The following is a 22,927-nucleotide window of genomic DNA, read 5'->3' on the forward strand; positions in this document are numbered from 1 at the left end:
AGTTATATATGTGTTTTACTGCTGTGCAGTAAAAACTTGAAGGGCTAACTCAATGGACTCGAGGTGCTCAAACCCCCAAAGAAAGTTCTGGCCTTTGACTGGCTCCCGAGAGATGACATCTGACCCTTGGAATATCCTGTGTAATAAGAGTATCTTTGTATATCTGAGATTTGGGGCAATGCCAGATAGTTTATGATAGTAATGTGAATGATAGTGAATACTTGGGATCCTAGGCCACATTGTATTAGTTTGACCTTTAAAGGGGCTGGAAACTAGCTAAGACTAGTTATGTAAGCACTTCACATCTATGTAACAGAGCTCCAGTAAAAACTCTGGACACCAAGGTTAGGGTGAGCCTCCTTGGTTGACAGTACTTCATGCATGATGTCACACATTGCTGCTGGGAGAATGAAGTGCTATCCATGCAACTTCACTAGAAGAGGAAAACTGATTCCTGTGTGCTGATTTTAATCTGTATCATCTTCCTGCAATAAACCATAATCATAAGTATAACAGCTTTTCTAAAATCTGGGAGTCCTTCTAATGAATCATCAAACATGAATGTGATCTTGGGGACTCCAACACCCTTGCAATTTGGAGACACAGTTGACAAGCATATAATTCTCACCTGCAAAATCTAAAGGCTGTCTGGCAGCTCCAATGGAGGGAACAAAGAAGAGAGAGAGTCTAGCAGTCTGGGCTTCCAGAGTTTGTCAATAAAATGATTGTATAGAAGATCTGATTGGGAGTCATTTTCAATCCTCCCAAGATGACTTTTTGGGGGACTCATTAGACCCCAACACAGAGAGACTTTCCATCAACTAGCAGACTGGGGACTTGCTAATGTGGCCAAAAATGGCAAGCCTGAGGAAAATGCATCACTGGTATCATCTTAATGTTCCCTGATCTCTGAAGAATCATGAATATGTCTATGAGGGTAAGAGTCAGTTTTAAATAGCTGGCAGGCACAGAAGGTATAAAGCCAACTTACAAGTGTGTCAGTTGAATTAGAGCTCTCCTGCACCAGTTATTGCTCCTCCCTACCTCCCACCCAACCCTTTTGGGGTCATAAATAGCAGGGGGAAGAATGAATGAGCATGAGGTAAGAAGCCAACTGCAATTTTTTCTTACATGAAAGTTAAGCTGAAATATCCCTGAGAACAGAGGAACTGTGAATGCCATTGGATGCTTTGGTTATTACTTAGGACTAGACACTTAATTGACTAAGTTGGGACAATGTTAATGATTTAAAATCAACTAATAGTAACCAGAAAAGTCACAGAGCCTGCTTAAGGTAGGCTTAAATAGTAGCAAAAGAACTTGCTCTGCTGAATATTTTAAAATGACAAAGAAAATAATAAGATTGTGTTACATGCAAGTTATGTTCATTAACACCAGAGTTACAGTAATAATAATCTTAGCTCACATTTTTAACTCTTGTTTATGGACCTGAAATCCTAAAAGAGAAATCAAATATAAAATTAAGAAAAATAAGTATATAGAAAGATGGTATTATAATCAAAGAATCAGACATTTCCAGCAAATTCTGGGAGATACAGAGAAGTGATTGGATAGATAGAAAAATTAACATCAACTAAGTAGCTGGAACCTAGCGCAAAAGAAGAGATTTATTGAGAGGAGAATGGATACATTTTCCCCATAAAGTCATGGAAAATTTCAAACTTCAGATAGCATGGGGCTGTAAGCAGGAGCCAACTTTAAGAAAGTCAGCAAAGTAATTGAAGAACTCTGGGAGCTATTGTGTATGCATATGGCACCAGTCTGAGGCATCTACCTGTGAGATAGAGATTGTGAATGAGATTTTCCGTTGTGAGTTCCTATAGTTGACAATCATGGTGGACACTACAGCTTGACAATAACCTGACAGATAAAATGGGGCCCCCTATTTCCTCCATAAACATATGTAGAGCATAAAGAAGAGAAAGATTGAAGTTTTGTAAGAAATTCACTTAATTGGAATCTACATAGAAAGAATGTGGAGAAGAGAGAAGCAGTAATTACTGGTATAGTAGAGGACAATGTCTCTGAGTATAAGAGAGACTTGCATCTCAACTTTCTCACCTCGAGTTCTATATCAAAGGAAACTATGTAAACTTGCCAGTCTATTCTATGAGGCTGGAAAAATAGTAACCAAACCTGATCATCATAGCCTACTAAAAGACAAAATCATTTGTATTATTGAAAATATACAGAAAATTGAAACAGCACAATTAAAAAATTAAACAGGGCCGGGGGCAGTGGCTCATGCCTGTAATCCCAGCACTCTGAGAGGCCGAGGTGGGTGGATCACGAGGTCAGGAGATCGAGACCATCCTGGTTAACATGGTGAAACCCCATCTCTACTAAAAATACAAAAAATTAGCCGGGCGTGGTGGTGGGCGCCTGTAGTACCAGCTACTCAGGAGGCTGAGGTAGGAGAATGGTGTGAACCCGGGAGGCAGAGCTTGCAGTGAGCCGAGATCGCACCACTGCACTCCAGCCTGGGCAACAGAGTGAGACTCAGTCTCAAAAAAAAAAAAAAAAAAAATTTAAAGGTCTTGCTGTGTTACCTATGCTGGTCTCAAACTCCTGGCCTCAAAAGATCCTCCTGCTTCCCCTCCCAAAGTGCTGCATTTACAGGCATAAATCACTGTGCCTGGCTTTATTGTTTTAGTATCTAATCTAGTAGATACTTTACACAGAGCGAGACTCCATCTCCAAAAAAAAAGAAAAAAAAATTTAAACAAAAAAGCTATGTATTCAGAAATGAAAGAATGGTTCAACATAAGGGAAACTTTGCAGTTTAAAGTGAAAAATGACATGCTCATCAAAAAGTGGATGTAATTGATGATGAAGTGTTTTATTGATTTTAAAATATATTTATATTAGAAATAATTATCAAATTAAGAATAAAAATAAATTTTCTTAACCTCATAAAGAGTACCAGAAACTAAAGACTCAGTGCAAACCAAAGTGGTTAAAGTCTATACAATGACAATAAAAATCCATGATAGGTTTCTGTCTCAGATGTTGATGTTAGGTTATTCAGACAAAGTTAAACAGTGAAAAAAATTAAAATTTTGAAAAAAATATTTTAATAGATGTAACAAACTAAGAAAATCTCATTTACCCTTAGAGAATTTTCCAAACCCAGAAAATTTGAACTTTCCTTTGGATGGCCTTAGGGAGTCAGGAGATAAATCAAAACTTCGTGCCCATAGGAGTCTAATAAGAGATATAATAAATTAAGGTATAGAGTCTAATAAGAGATATAATAAATTACGATAAAAAAGAACTAGGTATCAGGGAGCTATCAGTGTGAACTACAAGTTAAATAGTCCACATAATGAAATACTGGCCATGTTATAATTATCTGGGATGCCCAAGGAGCTTCATACCTTGAGCTTAGCTGAAGGTGGTATGAGATTAGCAGTAACCTCTTGTCCCTGGCAGAAACAAGCAAAATTCTCTCTGGAGGAAAATACCTTCATCTAGACCTCAAAATAGTTTCTGATATTTTTACTCAAAACAATGCACAGCAGATAACCAAAGATAACTAGGCACACAAGGAAACAACACAAAATGAACAAGAATCAGTGGGAAAACAGACAACAAACAGACCTACAGTGGCACCTCATCTCACTCAAATAAAAGCAAAGTTGTCTAAATGACCACACAGGCCTATAGGATCCACAATGCCTACTTCTCATTTCTTGATTCTTTGCTTACTCACCTCTAACCACATTGGTCTCCTTGCTGTTTTTCTGACATGTCATGTATACCATTATCTCAGAGACTGTCTAGTTATCTTCCCCCAGTTATCTATGTAACTTCACCCTTCAACTCCTTCAGATCTTTGTTCAAATGTCTTTGTCTGAATGAGCCTTCACCGATCATTCTTTTAAAAATATAATCTTCCTCCTGAGGTCTTTCTGTTTAAAATGTTTCTTAATTTAAAATTTTATGGATATATAATAGTTGTACATATTTACAGGGTACATGTAAAATTTTGATATAATCATACAACGTGTAATGATCAAATTAGGGTAATTGGGATATCCATCACCTAAATAATTTATCATCTGTTTGTGCTAGGAACATTCCAATTCCACTCTTCTAGATATTTTGAAATACACAATAAATACTGTATTGTGCTATGTAGTTCAATATTGTGAACTATATATAGTTGTCCTACTGTGTGCTATTGCTATGGTTTGGATCTTTGTCCCCACCAAATCTCAAGTCAAATTGTAATTCGCAGTGTTGGAGTTGGGCCTGGCGTGGGGTGATTGGATCATGGGGGCAGAAGTCTCATGAATGGGTTAGCACCATCCCCTCAGTGCTGTTCTCATGATAGTGAGTGAGTGAGCAAATTATTGTGAGATCTGGTTGTTTAAATGTGTGTAGCACCTCTCCTCTCCCTTCGTCCTGCTCTGGCCATGTGAGACGTCTTGCTCCCACTTTGCTTTCTGCCATGATTGTAAGTTTCTTGAGGCCTCCCCAGAAGCAGAAGCCATTATGCTTCCTGAACAGCCTGCAGAACCATGAGCCAATTAAACCTCTTTTCTTTATAAATTACCCAGTCTCAGATATTACTTTATCATGATGTGAGAACTGACTAATATAGCTACTAAGCACTCGATGTTATTCCTTCTAACTATTGGTATGTACCCATGAACCAACTCCTCTTTATTCCCCCTTCCCCACTACCCTTCCCAGCCTCTAGTATCTATCATTCTACTCTCTATCTCCATGAGATCAATTGTTTTAGCTCCCACATATGAGAGAGAACATGAAATACTTGTCTTTCTGTGTCTGGCTTATTTCACTTAACATAATGTCCTGCGGTTCCATCCATGTTGTTGCAAATAACAGGATTTTATTCATCTTATGGATTAGTAATATTTCATTGTGTATATGTACCACATTTTCTGTATACATTCATCTGTTGATGGACACTTAGGTTGACTCTATATCTTGGTTATTGTGAATAGTGCCACAATAAAAATGGGAGTGGAGATACCTCTTAAATATACTGATTTTCTTTCTTTTGACTGTATACCCAGTAGTGGGATTGCTGGATCATATGGCAATTCCAGTTTTAGCTTTTTGAGTATCCTCCATAGTGACTGTAGTAATTCCTATTCCCATGAACAGTGTAGGAAAGTTCTGATTTCTCCTAAGGTTGAACTTTCTGTCTCCTTTTCCTGATTTATTTTTCTCCATAGCATTTGACACCATACACATACAACATGTATTTTCCTGTATTTCCCCATGAAAAGGTAAGCTCTTTGAGGGCAGATAACTTTGCCTGTTTTGTTTACTCCTGTATCCACAGGGCCTAGAATAGTGTTTGATGTTCAGAAGCTCAATATGTATTTGTAGAATGAATAAATAAATAAATGTATGTAGGTAAAGTGCTTGGAATAGGGCCTGGCTGAAAATAACTACTTAATATACATCAGTTATTATTACTACTATTAAAAATGAAGAAAAGAATGCTGAACTGACATGGATTCTAACTCCGGATTACTTTTCATCAAAGTAGCCTCTAGCAGGGAACTAATCTTTCAGTGATGAGTTTTATGAAAATTATTTTACTTATATGGGAAGATATTATTACTACTTCCCATTTATACAAAGGCATAAAGAAAGAATTTGGTTTTCTAGTATTCCTCACAATACAAGGAAGGAAGCAAACTTTTAGAGTTTGATTTCTATGGCAATGGCTTCTAGGACAAAGATATTGGGAGGCTTTCAAAAGTGGTGTAGATGAGACCAATGACAGAGATCTGGGTAACTACAAATATATGGTCTATCCTGCAGTTCACCACCAATGGGTCTTCCCCAGACAAGTCCCCACACACATGACACTCACAGCATTTCCGTTTTCAATCCAGGTGATGGTGGGGACAGGAATGCCTGTTGCTGTACAGTGCAGGGTCACAAAGGAGCCAAAGGTGACATTGTGGGATTCAGGAGCCCGCAGGATCCTGGCAAAAACTGTTAGGAAGACAGAAGTGGTGAGTGATGCTCCCGTAGGAAATGGTCAAGCTAGAGCGGTCTTTTAAAAATGCAAATTAGACCATGTTCCCCTGTGTCCAGTTCTTCAGTGTTTGCTCTGTTTTAAGGATAATACCATATGCCATGGCCGAGCCTCCAAGCCGTTTATGTTATAACCCTACATTTCTCACCACTCAAGGACACACTGAGCTTGTTCTTAACATAGAAACTTGCCCTTGTTCTTCCTCTGCCTAGACCACTCATCCCCCAGATCCTTAAGTAGTAGGTTCCTTGAATCATTCAAGTCTCTGTTTAAGTGACATTTTATGAGAAAGGTCCTTCTTAATCACCCAAAATCAAGTGTAATCCTCCCCCCATTCACTTTTCAGCAGCCTACATTATTGTCTTTACAGACCTTACAACTATCTGAAATTACCTTATTTATTTTTTACTTGTCTATAATTCCCCTTTCCCATTAAATTGTTTGAAGCCAAAAGCCTTGCCTTTTGTTGACTGCTGTATTGTTTCAGGCAGAGTTCCTGACTAGAGCAAGCACAGGATAGTAGTTTATTGAATTAATCAAATAATTATACTTTACACCCTCAACTGTAGCATAGTGGGAGGACAGACAAATTGTGTCAAACTTTTCAGATGACATATTGGGCAAAAAAAAAAAAAAAAAAAAAAAAAAAAAAAAAAAAAAAAAAGAAGATATTTTAGATAAAATGTAGGCAGGAGACTGAGTAATTTCTGTTCCTTTCTGACCCTGAATCCCCACTGATTAAGTAAGAGGAAGTTATTTTGATGTAGGAAGAAATTTTACCTTTAAAGAGTGGGATTGAGGTTCACAATGCATTGTAAATTGTGGGATACTTAGATTCACAGAATCATTAAACTTGGAAGAGACTCCAGAGATCAGCTAGATTCCTGCTCTTATCTTACAGATGTGGAAACAAAATCTTTTTTAATTTAAGTAAGTTGGTTTCCCAAGGTAACAAGTAGATGAGTGAGAAACCTGGACTCAGGTCTTCTGACTTCAAATTCAGTGTTTGTTTAAACTATTATGGAATCTTTTGGATGGCCTATTATACTGTAAATATATTTTAAGCTCCTAGTTTTTGATTTCTAGAACTTAGAGTATGAAGCCCCAATTAACACAATGCTTTGAAACTTAGTTCTAGTTAAATTGAAATTTGTGAAGATTGGATTCTAAACTAAAGTATGGGCAGACCACATGTGCTAGATAAGGAGATACGCAGGACAATGATAGAAGAGGTCCAGAGCGGTGTTTCAAGTTGGTCTGATTGTTAAATACCTCTTAAAAAGCATTGCATAATTTAAAGAGATTAAAGAACATTTGATTTGTCTGACAATTGAAGGCTTTTTGCAGATTTAAATTAATTTGACTTCCTATCTTTTGATATTGACATTTTAGATATAGAAATGTGGGGCCCAAAAGCCAGGAGAAAAGAAATGCAAGGAAGGTGCTATCTTCAAGGCAAAAAGATTATTTAAAAAATAACAAAGAACGCTGTCAAATGTTTAAAACGAAGCTGAATCTGTCCCCCAAAACCAAAATTGAGGCTGACTTTAAGTAAATCCTGGGGTCTAATTAACAAGCTACAAAAATTAAAGGGTTGAGGAACATTTCAAAGAACACTATGGAGATGCAATTCAATCAAACCCAGACATTTAACAGGGAAAATCATTAGCATTGGGGGATAAAAAAGGAAGAGTGATGATCCATTATAGACTACAAGAGATGTAAGAGACATATTACCCAAATGCAATGTATGGCTCTGCTTGGATTCTTATTCTCCCAACTTAATCTAAATTCACACGTTGTAGACTCTTAACAAGTAACACTGACAGGCATCCTAGTGAGGGTGCATCCAGGTACTCTTCTAATGTTTTCCGGTTACAATAATGGAGACATAGAGTCCACGTTCATCATCTGGCTAAAATAACTCTTGTAGGGGTTGGGGCTATGCTTGTGTTTCCTAAATTTTTTGAGTGTGGGACTACTGCGTGACCATCTATGGATCCCATTGCCCCTGAGAATCTGAAACAAGCAGGATCTTTGAGAGATTTGGAAAATCTAGCACATTTCAATCTCACATGTGCTAGAAAACTGTTCTAGTAACACTGACTATACCCTTGAACTTTTTGAATCAAAAAGGCTTTTTGAATGAAAGCCTTCTGGCTGAAGATGAGCAGAATAAAAAATTGGAGAATAATGTAATTTCGATTATGTTTTACTGCTTTAATTTATAAAGCCAAGAGTTTTAATTTGGGGACTTTAAATTCTTCCTGGAAATATAGTAATCAGAAAGGTTTTATTTTGTCCTAATTTACAGCAGTTTTTTTTCTTTTGGCTGTTATTATTTGGAATATCATTTGGGCTTATTGCAAAACCTCTGATTATCCACATTGCACAACACAAGTAAGCATAGTGTGGGATGGTAAATAAAACAGTCAATTCAACGTGACTTTGGAATTAATTTAACTAATGTACTATTCTGCCCTCCATTGGAACTTTTTGGGGGCTCCAGTGGGGCACAGGCGGGTACAGGAGTACTACTGACATTATAGGTAGCTTCATGAATGTGAGACTGCCGATAAACTTCTCCCTGAAGGGGGAAGATACACTTTCACTGACGATGGGCCTCATTAAGTGCAGTGGGTTAGGTTAAGAGGACAAAAAGGCCAGGAATTAAAGGGAAGCTGCTTTCTCCTGCACTCTCACATTCTCTAAACGATAACATAGAAACTCAACCCCCTTATTTCAGTATTGAAAGTTAGTTTCCACCCTTCCTTCCAGTCTTCCTCCCTTCTCAAAGGAGATAGCAGATGTCTTTTGGGTTTCTAATAAAATGTTTCCTTATCATAGTACTTTCTCATCCCCATTCCCCTTACCCTTGTTTATATTTTATCATAACACCACTATCTGAATCATTTGGTAATTACTGATTTATTTGTTTGCTTGTTTGTTTTTTGTCTGTCTCTCCCCTCTAGAATGTAAGCATCACAAGGGCAAGGTTTGCTTTGCTTTTTGACACGAGCTGACTGACACAATCTACATATCTATCTACGTATCTATCTCTAGTTCTAGAATCCTGCATGGTGCATATATATGGTAGGCACTCAATGAATATTTGCTAAGTGAATGAATAAATAAATGAATGAACATAATGACTTCTCTGATAAGGTTGGGGAAAGGCACTTGGATATGTTATGTGTATCTCAGTCCTATTCTGAGCTATCAGTCTCCCAGCTCTCTTGCATCTAAGAAGGATGTGTGTAAGTAAGTTCACCAGGTCAGGGCTTCTTCATCCTACATCCTTCACCCTTTCCCCTAGGAGTGAAGGGGAAAGAGTGCAGTGGGGAAGAGGAGGATGAGGAAACAGAAGTTATGTTAGTCTAATTCTCACATGGAATAGAAATCTTTATTTTTCATTCCAGCCTTATCAGCAATAAAGCTGATATATTTTTACCCAACTCTATCTGAGCAATTGCATAATACTCAGATTTACCATTTTCAAATATGAAAGATAAAAAGGTGATGAGGGAAATTTTGACATGTTTTTCAAGCATCATAAACAATAAAGTCAGTTGCAATTAAAAATAAATACCAGACTAAACTCCATGAATAATAATACACCTGCAATAACAAACTTGGACATAGGTCAACAGTAAATCCCATTATTTCAGTGGTAGTCACAAGCTGAAAATGCATTCTAGGTCATCAATTTAAAAAGTTATATGAAATGTTTCTTGTTAAATAAAATGGGCATAGAATATCCCTATATAGTGCTTTATTTGCATAAAAGAATATAAAAGTGTTTTGTTACATAAACAAACCACTTAATAGAAGGAGCATTAAATTACTTAGTTGGAAAGCATTTATAACTGTTTTGATATGGATTTTTAAACAAAAAAGTCATCAAACCACTCTTTCCGTACATAGTCTTATCCATAATTCTCCAATTCACTGTGAGCCCTAAGCCACTTGCTTTCCTGTGGGCAGGCAAGTGCATCTGCAACATGGAAAATAGACACAGGTAATATTTTTATCTCTGGGTTTTCTCTCATGGGATTTATTCATGAGTTTGGGGCTTTAATGTCTCTTGGGCAGACCTGCAGGCTAACTGCAAGTGGAGAATCCGATATTCAAAATTGGGCTCAAAAAGCCAGCAATTCTAAAATCTTTTATAACATACCCGCATTATATTCTCTCCTTATTTCAAAGCACTTTCAGATATATAATCAGTTTTATTATTGATTGTCATCTTAAGAAGTAATATATAGTAAAAAGATAAAGGCATAATTCACTCTGAAGTTGCACTGGAGTGTAATAAAAAGCCCAAGGGACAGGGATCCACATTAAGTCCTGAAATAAATGAGTGGTTTGGCTGGAGATGAACTACCTCTCTTGGTAAGGGAGCAGTGCCAGAGGAATGCTTAAGTCTCTTATCAATTTCTATTTCTGAGAAGTTATTTCAAAGGACACAATGAGCTCCCATGGATTTTCTTTTCCCTTGCTCTTTTGTTATTTTCTAGCTTCCTTTGAAAAGGGTTTTTAGGTTACATGATTCAAACCAGCAATAACTGATAGAAATAAATTAAGAAAAAAAATCACACAGGACCAGGCAAAACGCTTTTTTACTTGCATTTAGTTGTAAGCAACCCAGTATTTAAAAATAAGAAAACATTATCTGTACTTTATATGAGATACTAAGATAAGGAAGTATAAGGAGGTACTGTTTTAAATAATACCGGTTTAAGATTAATTCCTACAGACAACTCTATTACATGAGAACTCACGAATTTCATCCCCCAAATATCAAATTTTAGGTTAGAAGAGCACAAAGTTTGGGGCTTAATCAGAATGCAAGGAACTTTTTTTTTTTTTTTTTTTTTTTAACAGAAAACAGAAACTGTTGACAGAGAGCTGTTAGGAAAAAGTAGAATTTTTCCCAAACAAATTTAATTTCCAGCTATTTTCCTCTAATCATATTCCACTACATATATATGTCTCTGTGCAATTAAAATAACTTAATTTTTATTGATTTGGAGCAATTGCATAATACTCCTGATCTTGTTGAAATCATCACAGTAAAAACCAAATTGGCACCTTGACATCCTAACATTTATCCAAAAACTGTAAAGCCCCCTACTCCCCGCAAAAAGTCTTTTAGTCAAAGGGTAGCTTTCTTTTCCAGTCTATGTTGGATTTATACTCTCATGCCGATTTATTTCATTTCATTTTGTTTGTATTTCCAGAGACATCAAATTTAAACATTTCTTTTAACTCGATCTTTCTTAAGAAATGCAAATGGTCAGTAAGCATATTGGATTATATAATAAAGAAGCCTATCTAATAACACTGTTAAGTGCTGTGACTTAATATTCCCCATACATTGTTTGTTATTTCTTTAAAAAATGGCACTTAGGGCTGTTTATAAGGTCGGCAAAAATAAACAGTTGAAAAGAGCTACACATTTAAAAAGAAGCCATGCAGAAAGAAAAAAAATACCTTTAGTATCTTGTTCAGGTTCACTTTCTTCTGTTAATAAAAACAAGACAAAACAAACACACACAATAAACACGCAAACAAAACAACACATCATGAAAAGGGAAATCTTTGACCACAGAAACATCAATTGTGCAACAAGATTAATTAGAAGCTGCTTGTTTCTTATTTCAGTAAGAAACAAATGCAATCAAGGGAAACTGCTGACCTTTTGAAAGCAAACTATTAAACGACATAAGATTTCAAAATGATTACTTTTAGCCAGGCAGTATTATACAGAAAATAAACTACAGCATACCTAACAATGTAGCTCTTTCATGAATTTTTATTCTAATGTTGACAATTACCCTTTCTTTCAAGGCTACAGAGTGCCTACTATTCTCATACATTGCGATCCCCCCTCTTAGCTCAGAGTCTCCTCTTACCAGGCCCTGCTGTGAAGTCAGTGGTGTTGAATCTGGGATCTCAGCTATCATTTCTATGGCAATAGACTCATGTTGTGGTAAACAGAGGATTAGGGGGTTTCTGCAGAATAGAACCTACCACCAACAGAGATCTGCAACTCTGCACCAACACAGAAGCTGCTTGGAGAGCAGAAAAGAGCAAATCATTACCTTCTGGGAATCTACTAAGGAAGTAAGGTCCACAGGATATTGTAAAATGTTTAGATTGGATAGAAAAATTGAGAATTTATAAATGTTTAAAAATCCTAGAAGAGAGACAACAAAACCAAATTAATTGTTCCAAAATGTTTAATATAACCATGTTAGACATAGTCCCCACATGGAACTCTAGTTTTCTTTCCTGAAGTTTTATTTGTTCATGTCAATTTGAACCTTTCTTAGAGTTAGTAATAAGTCAACTGCAATATTTATTTGTAAGTAAAAAATGGTCATGCTATTGCTAACAAACATTCAATGACAATAACAACATTCAATGCATAGTCCTTCACAGATTATGGATATTTTCATGCACATTTTTTATGTGATCCCATTTAACTCTCACCACATCTCTGTAATTGAACATAATTGATATTATCCAGCCTAAGTTTGTGAACCTGTACATGCAGTGGAAATGATCTGCCAGCAACCGCATCATGGATGCCAAGGACCATGCATCCATCCAGATGAACTTAGCCAAGGTTGACAAGGTTATAGGCAGGTTTAATGGTCAATTTAAAACCTATACTGTCTGTAGGGCCATTCTCAGAATGGGTGAGTCAGATGACTCCATTCTCTGACTGGTCAAGACCAACAGCATCTCAAAGAACTTCTGATTGGAGAGAATTGTGAGTGTTGAATATTTGTCATAAATAAATAGTGAAACCCTTCACTTTCTCTCCCCAAAATTAGCCCATTTTCTGGACAAAGGGTCTAAGTCTTAGAGATTTGCTGCAGGTGCAGAGCCAGAAATTCAACCCCCTTTACAGATATTGAGTCTTCCCAATGAGAAGGTCTCATATTTACACTTAACACCCAATCCCCTTACATTTAAGTGAATTTGTAATTCCTCATTGAGATTCTACTGTCTGAACTTTCCCTACCTCCATCAACTCAGTGGTACATTCTTGGTTTTTGTTTTTAAGCATCAAGTTCAAAAACTATTTAAAACTTCTAAATTGAATACATTTATTGTTAAAAGGAGATTTAGAGGTTGTCCATCAAATATACCTTCAAATGAAGAAATCTTTTTTTTTACAATATTCCTAACGGTGCCTGGTGAAGCACAGGTATTGGATAAATATTAGTTTCTTCCATATTTAAAACTGGTCATCTGGACATTAGGAAACTGCAGATTCCCTGTCTGTATCACAGACTTCAATCAGGAGAAATAAAAAAGGTCCATGACTGGGCCTGATTAGACCTGAAAAATTGCATTTGAATGCCTTTGGGCTGGACACAACTTTCTAGAGCCCCAGAACAAAGTGCTTGTTTCTAAGTTTGGAAAAAAAAAACCCAAAACAAAACAAAGCAAAACAAACAAACAAACAAACAAAACATACTCTCTCTCTCCCTTTTTCTTTTCCCTTTATCAGCCAAGTAACTTAGAGTGGTTGGGATGGCCATGGTGTTTTTACAGGGATATTAAGTGTCTTTATTCTGCAACTGTGGTATCTCTAAAACTTTATTCCACTAAAGTTAAAGAGTATCAGTAATTTTTTTCCATCAGTAAATTTTGAGAATTATATTCACTTGTCATTTTCTTCTCTTAGAGTGTTCTTTGTCAGGGTTCAAGGGCAACTGCAGGTCAATTCTGAGTCTCCTTTCAGTTTTGCTCCATGACCTATACAGGACTATACTTGAACTCTACTTTGAGTATAGGCTCAATTTTAGACAATGTTAATTTTCCTTTGACGTTTTTCACTTTGATGTTATTGCTGTTACTACTGTTTGTTTTGCCTTATTTGTTTGGGATTGGAAGCAGTGCAAAATTTTGAAAGAATACACCTATTTCATCCACTGTAAATAAACAGTGGATGAACTCAAGAAATGAAAGAATGTCTAAGATTTGTCATTTTCCTAGGAGGAAGCTTGGAAGTTCTACCAGAAATTATAGTTTCAGTTATAGACTATCAAAATTTCTTTCTAATGCAAATATTTTATACCTCTTTATAGATACAAATTTATATATGTTTATGCATTAACATACACACATTTACATGCATGCGCACACAATTGAGGTTACTTTAAATTAGAGAAAATTATGCAAGTAAAGTCTATAGGCCTATTTCAGCTCAGGTATAGTTATTCACTGTTTGACTTTGTTGGTCATTTTAAGCTCAAACAGTAGTCCTAGTTTTTCCACATATCCTGCTTGCCTAGCCTACTATGATCACCCTTGACTTCTGAACTTGTTGTCTTACCACTTATCAATTTTAAAATATTCTGCTTCATATTCTTTATTCCCATTTAATGACTAAATTTTTATTTAACTGTTTTATATGTAATGCATTGTTCTTGTCTTCCAAACTGATTTGTAATCTTCTTTAGGGAGGTTAGGGCTAGAACTAAACTGGGATTAGTATCACACTTTTGTTGTTGGTTTATTTTCCTCTAAAGTCCAGCACAGTCTCTTGCAGAAAAAAGAACACGCTTATTGTTAAACAAGTTATTTGCCAGTTGCATTAGTGGGTCATTTTCATCCGATTTTGTTGGAATTGTCCAATAGGATATTTAGAATAATCAATGACTGCTCTTATTGGACTAATTGGAGATATAATTTATTCAGTTCACTTCAACATCCAAGGTAAATAGTAATCCATAATTTTCTTGAAAAGTTTTATTTATGAGAAACTCAGTACCATAGTAGCAACACATTTTGAACAACTGTGCTATAAAACAGAGAGAATATCTGTAAATCAAAATCAAACCAAAACCAATCTCTTTATAATCACTATCTATAAGACCTTTTTCCTACTTCTATCCACCTAACAAGAATGAAAAAAGAAATTCATCAAATAGTTTTGTTTCCAAGATTGATAGCCACAATTTCACATTCTGATTGCTCACTTTTGAACTCACGTTTCTCTTATTTTGTGGTACTCAGAACAAAGTTAACACAGAGAGAGTCTAACAAATTCTAAGAACAGCAAGATCCTAAGTGCTCAGCTTCTATGCAGACATATTTGCATAATTTTTATTTAGTGATATGACACAGCACATTAATTTCATTGAAAATCATGAATATCCAACCCTTGTTTTTAATATCTTCCTAATAGTTTATCTACCCAAGTTTGAACGTGAATGTTTGTGTGTGTGTGTGTGTGTGTGTGTTATGATTCTAGAGAAGATAAAATAAGTTTTTCCTACTCAATTCACTGTATTACTTGTTTGGAGAAAGCATTTGGAGGGAAAATCTATTGTTACATAGAAGAAGGAAAGCCATAAAGATTCCATGATAGAAATAAAAGTAAAAACATCTAGTAAAATCATACAGATTACATAGACCTGTGGAAAGAAAGAGACAAAACCAGAAGAGAAAACAGGCAGAGCTGTGGAAAGGTACTTTTTTTTGACACAAGAGTGGACGCTGCCAAGAAGAGAATAGGAATTTGGCCATGTAGAGTCAAAGTCTCAGAAGAGATTGAAATCACACATTCTTTGTGCTTTGTTAGATGGCACAGGGACCTCCTCTTTCTGCTAATGGAGTTATCATAAGACAAAACATGCAAATAAAGCAAACAGAATTTGGAGGTGAAGCCAAATAAGATCTGGCTAGCTCCACTTTGGGAGAGGTATTTTGGAAAGGTTTGAGCAATAATCAAATACTGAAATCATGAAGGGAAAGAATTTGAGATATGTATGAAAGGGCTCCTTTGAACATGGGCATTCCAAAGAGCTTTCAGGTATACTGGTCAATTTCTTATCTCAGTGATTAGGGTCAAGTCAATGTAAGTAATAAATCATGTAGTGGCATATAGCATAAAGATTAAGTGAAGAGACTCTGGATTTAGGCTGCCTGGTTAGAAGCCTTGTTACACAATTAATTTCTAATAGGGTATTTCTGCTATATAGGAAAACTGTTAATATATGTGTACATAAATATGTGTTTTATTTGTAAATAGGATTAATTATCATATTAGTTAAAGTAGCTTTGGAGTTGATACTCTTGTGTTTTCTAGATGGATAAAAACATCACTTTTAAACATCAATACTTTTGACTTCTTTCAAACAATAATATAAATTTTTATTTTTATATATTCAGCTGGATAGAATTTATATATATATAATAATTACAGCACAAAGAGTACGAGTCAAGTTGGTGTTATGATATCATAATTCAGTCATCTAGCTAGAATATAAGTACATAGCAATAATGAAGATATAATTTTTTGCTACCTAAAAAGACAAAGCCATATTAAAAAACAAGATGAACATCTCAGTATATAAGAAAGCAGACAAAACACAACAGATAAGCAGTCGCTGCTGAGTTCCAATTCTGTAAACAGAGAAAGGGACTTGAAGTTTGATTTCTCTAGAAGTGTACTATATGAGGTGGGGGACTGGAGGCTCACTGCTTGAAACCAAAGCAGTCATAGCATTGTAGTCAGAACATGTGTTATGCTTTTGACTATTTTAGTGACTGGGTCTGGATTGAATGCCAAAGCATTGCAGAATGGGGGCCTACAATTGCTCCTTGAAATATCTTATTTGAAAGAAGGAAGTAGAGGGCAACCCCCAAAATTACTGGAAAAGGAATAAATTATTTCAGAGAGATGATGATAAGATTTACAGTGGCAAATCATAATTTCAAAGCACATTAGGAAAACAATTGCTAAGCAAGAGCAAATTGACCTTTGACTTAATGAATTCAGTAACTGGGGGATTAATTTACTCTGGAAGAAAGTAAAGAAGTTCAAAAGGAGTTTAAGAACCTCATATAATAGTATCTGTATAAAAATAAATTATAAAACAAACAGGCAAAATTGATTTACATATAATAGTAGAAATGTTAGAAATTAAAAAGATAATAACAAGCAGAGACACAAAAGATATGATAAACTCAAGCTTGGACAAGGTCAAGTGAAGAAATAATGAATCAGACGATGGTACTGAAGCCATCATACAGCCCTGAGGCCAGAGAGAAAGACTGATGGAAATGCGAAAGGTTAACTAAAAGATGGGAAGAACAGATTTAGAGCTCCAATGTATGTTTACAGGAGTGAGAGAAGTAGAGAAGAGAAGGAATAGCAGAGAGGTTGTATTTGAAGACAAAATGGTGGAGATTTTCTAGGCTTGAAGCAATACCTGAATCCCCAGATCAGTTAAAGTGGTGGCTTTTAAAACTCGAAATTCATCGAATCACTTATGAAGTTTAAGCAAGCAAACAAACAAACAATTAAATGCTGGACACACGATTTAGGTTACTGAATCAAAATTTTTTGCCTGGGTTTTGGGGATGAGTATTTTGCAGAAGTACTTGAAGACTGCCTTTCAAGTGGCAGTGGGATTGCAAACCTCTGCCATAATAGTGCATAGGAAGATTAATAAAAACAATTTAACATTGTTGTTTTTAAAATTTTTTTCATTTCTGAGATTTTGGTGCACTCATCACCTGAGCAGGGTACACTGTACCCAATATGTAGTCTTTTATCCCTCAGCCCCCTTCCACTGTTTTCCCCTGAGTCCCCAAAGTCTAATGTATCATTCTTATGCCTTTGCATCCTCATTATTTTAGCTCCCACTTATGCGTGAAAACATACAATGTTTGGTTTTCCATTCCTGAGTTACCTCTCTTAGAATAATGATCTCCAATTCCATCCAGGTTGCTGTGAATGCCATTATTTCATTCCTTTTTATGGCTAAGTAGTATTCCATGGTATGTGTATATACACACACACACACACACATATATATACACATATATATATACATATGTATGTGTGTGTATATATGTGTCTATGTAGTAGTATTCCATGGTGTGTGTGTATGTGTGTGTGTGGAGATATAGATATTGATATCTATATCTATATCTATATATATATCACATTTTCTGTACCACTGGTTGATTGATGGGCATTTGGGCTGGTTCTATATTTTTGCAATTGCAAATTGTGCTGCTATGAACATGGAAGTGTAAGTATCTTTTTTGTATAATCACTTCTTTTCCTCTGGGTGGATGCCTAGTAGTGGGATTGCTGGATAAAATGGTAGATCTACTTTAATTCTTTAAAGAATCTCCACACTGTTTTCCATAGTGGTTGTACTAGTTTACATTCCCACTAACAATGTAAAAGTGTTCCCTTTTCACCACATCCAAGCCAACACCTATTATTTTTTATTATAGCCATTCTTGCAGGAGTACGGTGATATAACATTGTGGTTTTGATTTGCATTTCCCTGATAATTAGTGATGTTGAGCATTTTTCCGTATGCTTGTTTGGCCATTTGTGTATCTTTTTCTGAGATTATCTGTTCACGTCCTTAGTCCACTTTTTGATGGGAATTTTTTTTTTTTTCTTTTTTTGTCTTGCTGTTTGAGTTCTTTGTAGATTCTGGATATTAGTCCTTTGTCAGATCCATTATTTGCAAAATTTTCTCCCACTCTGGGGGTTGTCTGTTAACTCTGCTGATTATTTCTTTTGCTGTACAGAAGCTTGTCAGTTTAATTAAGTCCCATCTTTTTTTTTTTTTTTTTTTTCCCGAGATGGTGTCTCGCTCTGTCGCCCAGGCTGGATTGTAGTCACACTATCTTGGATCACTGCAACCTGCACCTCTCAGGTTCAAGTGATTCTTCTGACTCAGCCTCCAGAGTAGCTGGGACTACAGGCACATACCACCACACCCAGTTAATTTTTGTATTATTGTAGAGATGGGGTTTCAGCATGTTGGCCAGCCTGGTCTTGAACTCATGTCCTTAAGTGATCTGCCAGCCTTGGTCTTCCAAAGTGCAGGGATTACAGGCATGACCCAATACACCCGGTCAAGTCCCATCTATTTTTCTTTTTTTTTTTACATTTGCTTTTAGTTCTTGGTCATGAAGTCTTTGCCTAAGCCAATGTCTAGAAGAGTTTTTCTGATGTTATCTTCTAGAATTTTTATGGTTCCAGGTCTTTGATTTAAGTCCTTGATCCATCTTGAATTGATTTTTTTAAAAGGTGAGAGAAGAGGATCCAGTTTCATTCTTCTACATGTGGCTTGCCAATTATCCTAGCACCATTTATTGAATAGGATATCCTTTCCCCAGTTTATACTTTTGTTTGCTTTGTCAAAGATCAGTTAGCTGTAAGTATTTGGCTTTATTTCTGGGTTCACTATTCAGTTCCACCAATCTCTGTGCCCATTTTTATACCAGTACCATGCTGTTTTGGTGTCTGTGGCATTGTAGTATAGTTTGAAGTTGGGTGAGGCAATGCCTCCAGATTTGTTCTTTTTGCTTAGTCTTGCTTTGGCCATGTGGGCTCTTTTTAGATTCCATATGAATTTTAGGATTGCTTTTTTAAAATTCTGTGAAGAGTAATGGTGGTATTTCAATGTGAATTGCATTGAATGACTTAAAGCAATGACCATTGCTTTAGGCAGTATGGTCATTTTCACAATATTGATTCTACCCATCTATGAGCACGGGATGTGTTTCCTTTTCTTTGTGCCATCTATGATTTCTTTCAGCAGTGTTTTGTAGCTTTCCTTGTAGAAGTCTTTCACCTCCTTGGTTAGGTATATTCCTAAGTATTTTATTTTTGTAGCTATTGTAAAAGTGGTTGAGTTCTTGATTTGATTCTCAGCTTGGTCACTGTTGGTGTATAGGAGAGCTGCTGTTTTGTGTACATTAATTTTGTATCCTGAAACTTTGCTGAATTCATCTACCAATTCTAGGAGCTTTTTGGATGAGTCTTTAGGGTTTTCTAGGTATAAGATTATATCATCAGCAAACAATGACATTCTGACTTCCCCTTTACTGATTTGGATACCCTTTATTTCTTTCTCTGGCTAGGACTTACAGTGCTATGTTGAATAGAAGTGGTGAAAGTGGGCATCCTTATCTTGTTCCAGTTCTCAGGGGTAATGCTTTCAACTTTTCCCCATTCAGTATAATGTTGGCTGTGGGTTTGTCATAGATGGCTTTTATTGCCTTAAGGTGTGTCTTTTCTATGCTGATTTTGCTGAGGGTTTTAATCATAAAGGGATGCCAGATTTTGTCAAATGCTTTCTCTACGTCTACTGAGATGATCATGTGATTTTTGTTTTTGATTCTGTTTATGTGGTGTATCACATGTATTGAGTTACATATGTTAAACCATCCCTGATTCCCTGGTATGAAACCCACTTGATCATGGTAGATTATCTTTTTGATATGTTGTTGGATTCCGTTCACTAGTACTTTGTTGAGAATTTTTGCATCTATGTTCATCAGGTGTATTGGTCTGTAGTTTTCTGTTTTGGTTATGTCCTTTCCTGGTTTGGTATTAGGGTGATACTGGCTTCATAGAATAATTTAGGGAGGATTCCCTCTTTGTCTATCTTGTGAAATAGTGTCAATAGGATTGGTATCAATTCTTCTTTGAATGTCTGATAGAATTCAGCTATGAATTTGTCTGGGCCTGGACTTTTTTTCTTGGCAGTTTTAAAATTACCATTTCAGTCTTGCTGCTTGTTATTGGTCTGCTCAGAGTTTCCACGTCTTCCTGGTTTAATCTAAGAGGGTGGTATATTTCCAGGCATTTATCTGTCTCCTCTAGGTTTTCTAGTTTATGCCCATAAAGGTGTTCATATTGGCCTTGAATAATCTTTTGTATTTCTGTGGTATCAGTTGTAATATCTTCCATTTAATTTCGAATAAAGCTTATTTGGATGTTCTCTCTTCTTTTCTTGGTTAATCTAGCTAATGATCTATCAATCTTATTTATCTTTTCAAAGAACCAGCTTTTTGTTTCATTTATCTTTTGTATTGTTTTCCATTTCAATTTCATTTAGTTCTACTCTCATCTTTTTTATTTCTTTTCCTCTTCTGCATTTGTGTTTAGATTGTTCTTGTTTCACCAACTGCATGGAGAATTGGAAGTGTGGATTTGGATTGTATATATGTGCTTTTTCAGACTTTTTGATGTAGGCATTTAATGCTATGAATTTTCCTCTTAGCACCGCTTTTGCTGTATCCCAGAGGTTTTGATAGGCTGTGTCACTATTTGTTACTATTATCGTTCAGTTCAAAGAATTTTTTAATTTCCATCTTGACTTCATTGTTGACCCATCAATCATTCAGGAGCAGGTTATTTAGTTTCCATGTATTTTCATGGTTTTGTGGGTTCCTTTTGGAGTTGATTTCCAGTTTTATTTCACTGTGGTCTGACAGAATATTTGATATAATTTCTATTTTCTTAAATTCACTAAGACTTGTTTTGTGGCCTATCATATAGTCTGTCTTGGAGAATGTTCCATGTGCTGATGAATACAATGTATAGTCTGTAGTTGTTGGGTAGAATGTTCTGTAAATATCTGTTAGGTACATTTGTTGTAGGGTATAGTTTAATTCCATTTTTTCTTTGTTGACTTTTTGTCTTGATGATCTGTCTAGTGCTGTCAATGTAGTATTAAAGTCCCTCACTATTATTGTGTTGCCATCTCTCTTATTTTTACGGTCTAGTAGTAATTGTTTTATAAATTTGGGCACTCCAGTGTTAAGGTGTATATACAGTTAGGATCGTGATATTTTCCTGTTGAACTAGTGCTTTTATCATTGTATAATGTCCCTCTTTCTCTTTCTTAACTGCTATTGCTCTATAGTTTGTTCTGTCTGGTATGAGAATAGCTTCTCCTGCTCGCTTTTGGTGTCTCTTTGTATGGAATATGTTTTTCTATCCCTTTACCTTAAGTTTATGTTAATCCTTATTTTAGGTGAGTCTCTTGAAGATAGCAGAAACTTGGTTGGTGAATTTTTATCCATTCTGCTATTCTGATCTTTTAAGTGGAGCACTTAGGCCATTTACATTCAACGTTAGTATTGAGATGAGAGGTACTATTCTATTCATTGTGCTATTTGTTGCGTGAATACCTTGTTGTTCTTGTTGTTTTCATTGTGTTTTTGTTATATAGGTCCTGTGAGATGTATGCTTTAAAGAGGTTCTATTTTGGTGTATTTCCAGAATTTGTTTCAAGATTTAGAGTTCATTTTAGATTGTGGTGCTGGTTTTGTGGTGGCTAATTCTCTCAGCATTTGTCTGGAAAAGACCATATCTTTCCTTCATTTATGAAGCGTAGTTTCACTGGATACAAAATTATTGGCTGATAATTGTTTTGTTTTAGGAGGCTAAAAATAGGACCCCAATTTCTTCTAGCTTGTAGGATTTCTGCTGGGAAATCTCCTGTTACTCTGATAGGTTTTCCTTTTTAGGATACCTGAGGCTTTTGCCTCAGAGCTCTTAGTATTCTTTTCTTCATCTTGGCTCTAGGTAACCTGATAACTATGTGCCTAGGCAATGATCTTTTTGCAATGGATTTCCCAGGTGTTCTTTGAACTTCTTGTATCTGGATGTCTAGATCTCTAGCAAGACCAAGGAAATTTTCCTTGAATATTTCCTCAAATATGTTTTCCAGACTTTTAGATTTATCTTCTTTCTCTTCTTCCTTCCAACTATTCTTAGGTTTGGACTTTTAACATAGTCCCAAACTTCTTCAAGGCTTTATCCATTTTTAAAAATGATTTTTTCTTTGTCTTTGATGGATTTGGTTAATTCAAGCCTTGTCTTCAAGCTCTGAAGTTCTTCTGCTTGGTGATTCTGTTACTGAGACTTTCTGGTGCATTTTGCATTGACACTATTGTAGTTTTAAAATGTGTCCACAAATTCTCCCTTGGAAAAGTAGAGTATAGTTCCTCTCCTCTCCTTGGAAGCAGGCTGGACTTAGACTCACTTCTAATAAATAGGATGTGGCAGAAGTGACTGTGTGTGGCTTT

General features: G+C 35.9%; 1 protein-coding gene and 1 pseudogene across 3 annotated transcripts in view; one reads left to right on the forward strand and one right to left on the reverse strand.

Moving 5' to 3' along the window:
• The window catches only part of MUSK (muscle associated receptor tyrosine kinase), a 132,861-nt gene that overhangs the window by 57,328 nt on the left and 52,606 nt on the right, over positions 1-22,927 (reverse strand). For 2 of the 3 annotated variants that reach the window (XM_050761434.1, XM_050761433.1), the window contains exon 6: positions 5,879-6,003. In XM_050761434.1, coding sequence (XP_050617391.1) covers positions 5,879-6,003 — 125 coding nt within the window. Of the gene's footprint in view, positions 1-5,878; positions 6,004-11,539; positions 11,570-22,927 lie in introns of all 3 variants that reach the window. The other variant, XM_050761435.1, reaches the window with a different exon arrangement.
• LOC126937840 (40S ribosomal protein S21-like) lies at positions 11,632-13,141 on the forward strand (annotated as a pseudogene).

The sequence above is a fragment of the Macaca thibetana genome, chromosome 15 (genome assembly GCF_024542745.1).
Source record: "Macaca thibetana thibetana isolate TM-01 chromosome 15, ASM2454274v1, whole genome shotgun sequence".
Taxonomy (NCBI): domain Eukaryota; kingdom Metazoa; phylum Chordata; class Mammalia; order Primates; family Cercopithecidae; genus Macaca; species Macaca thibetana.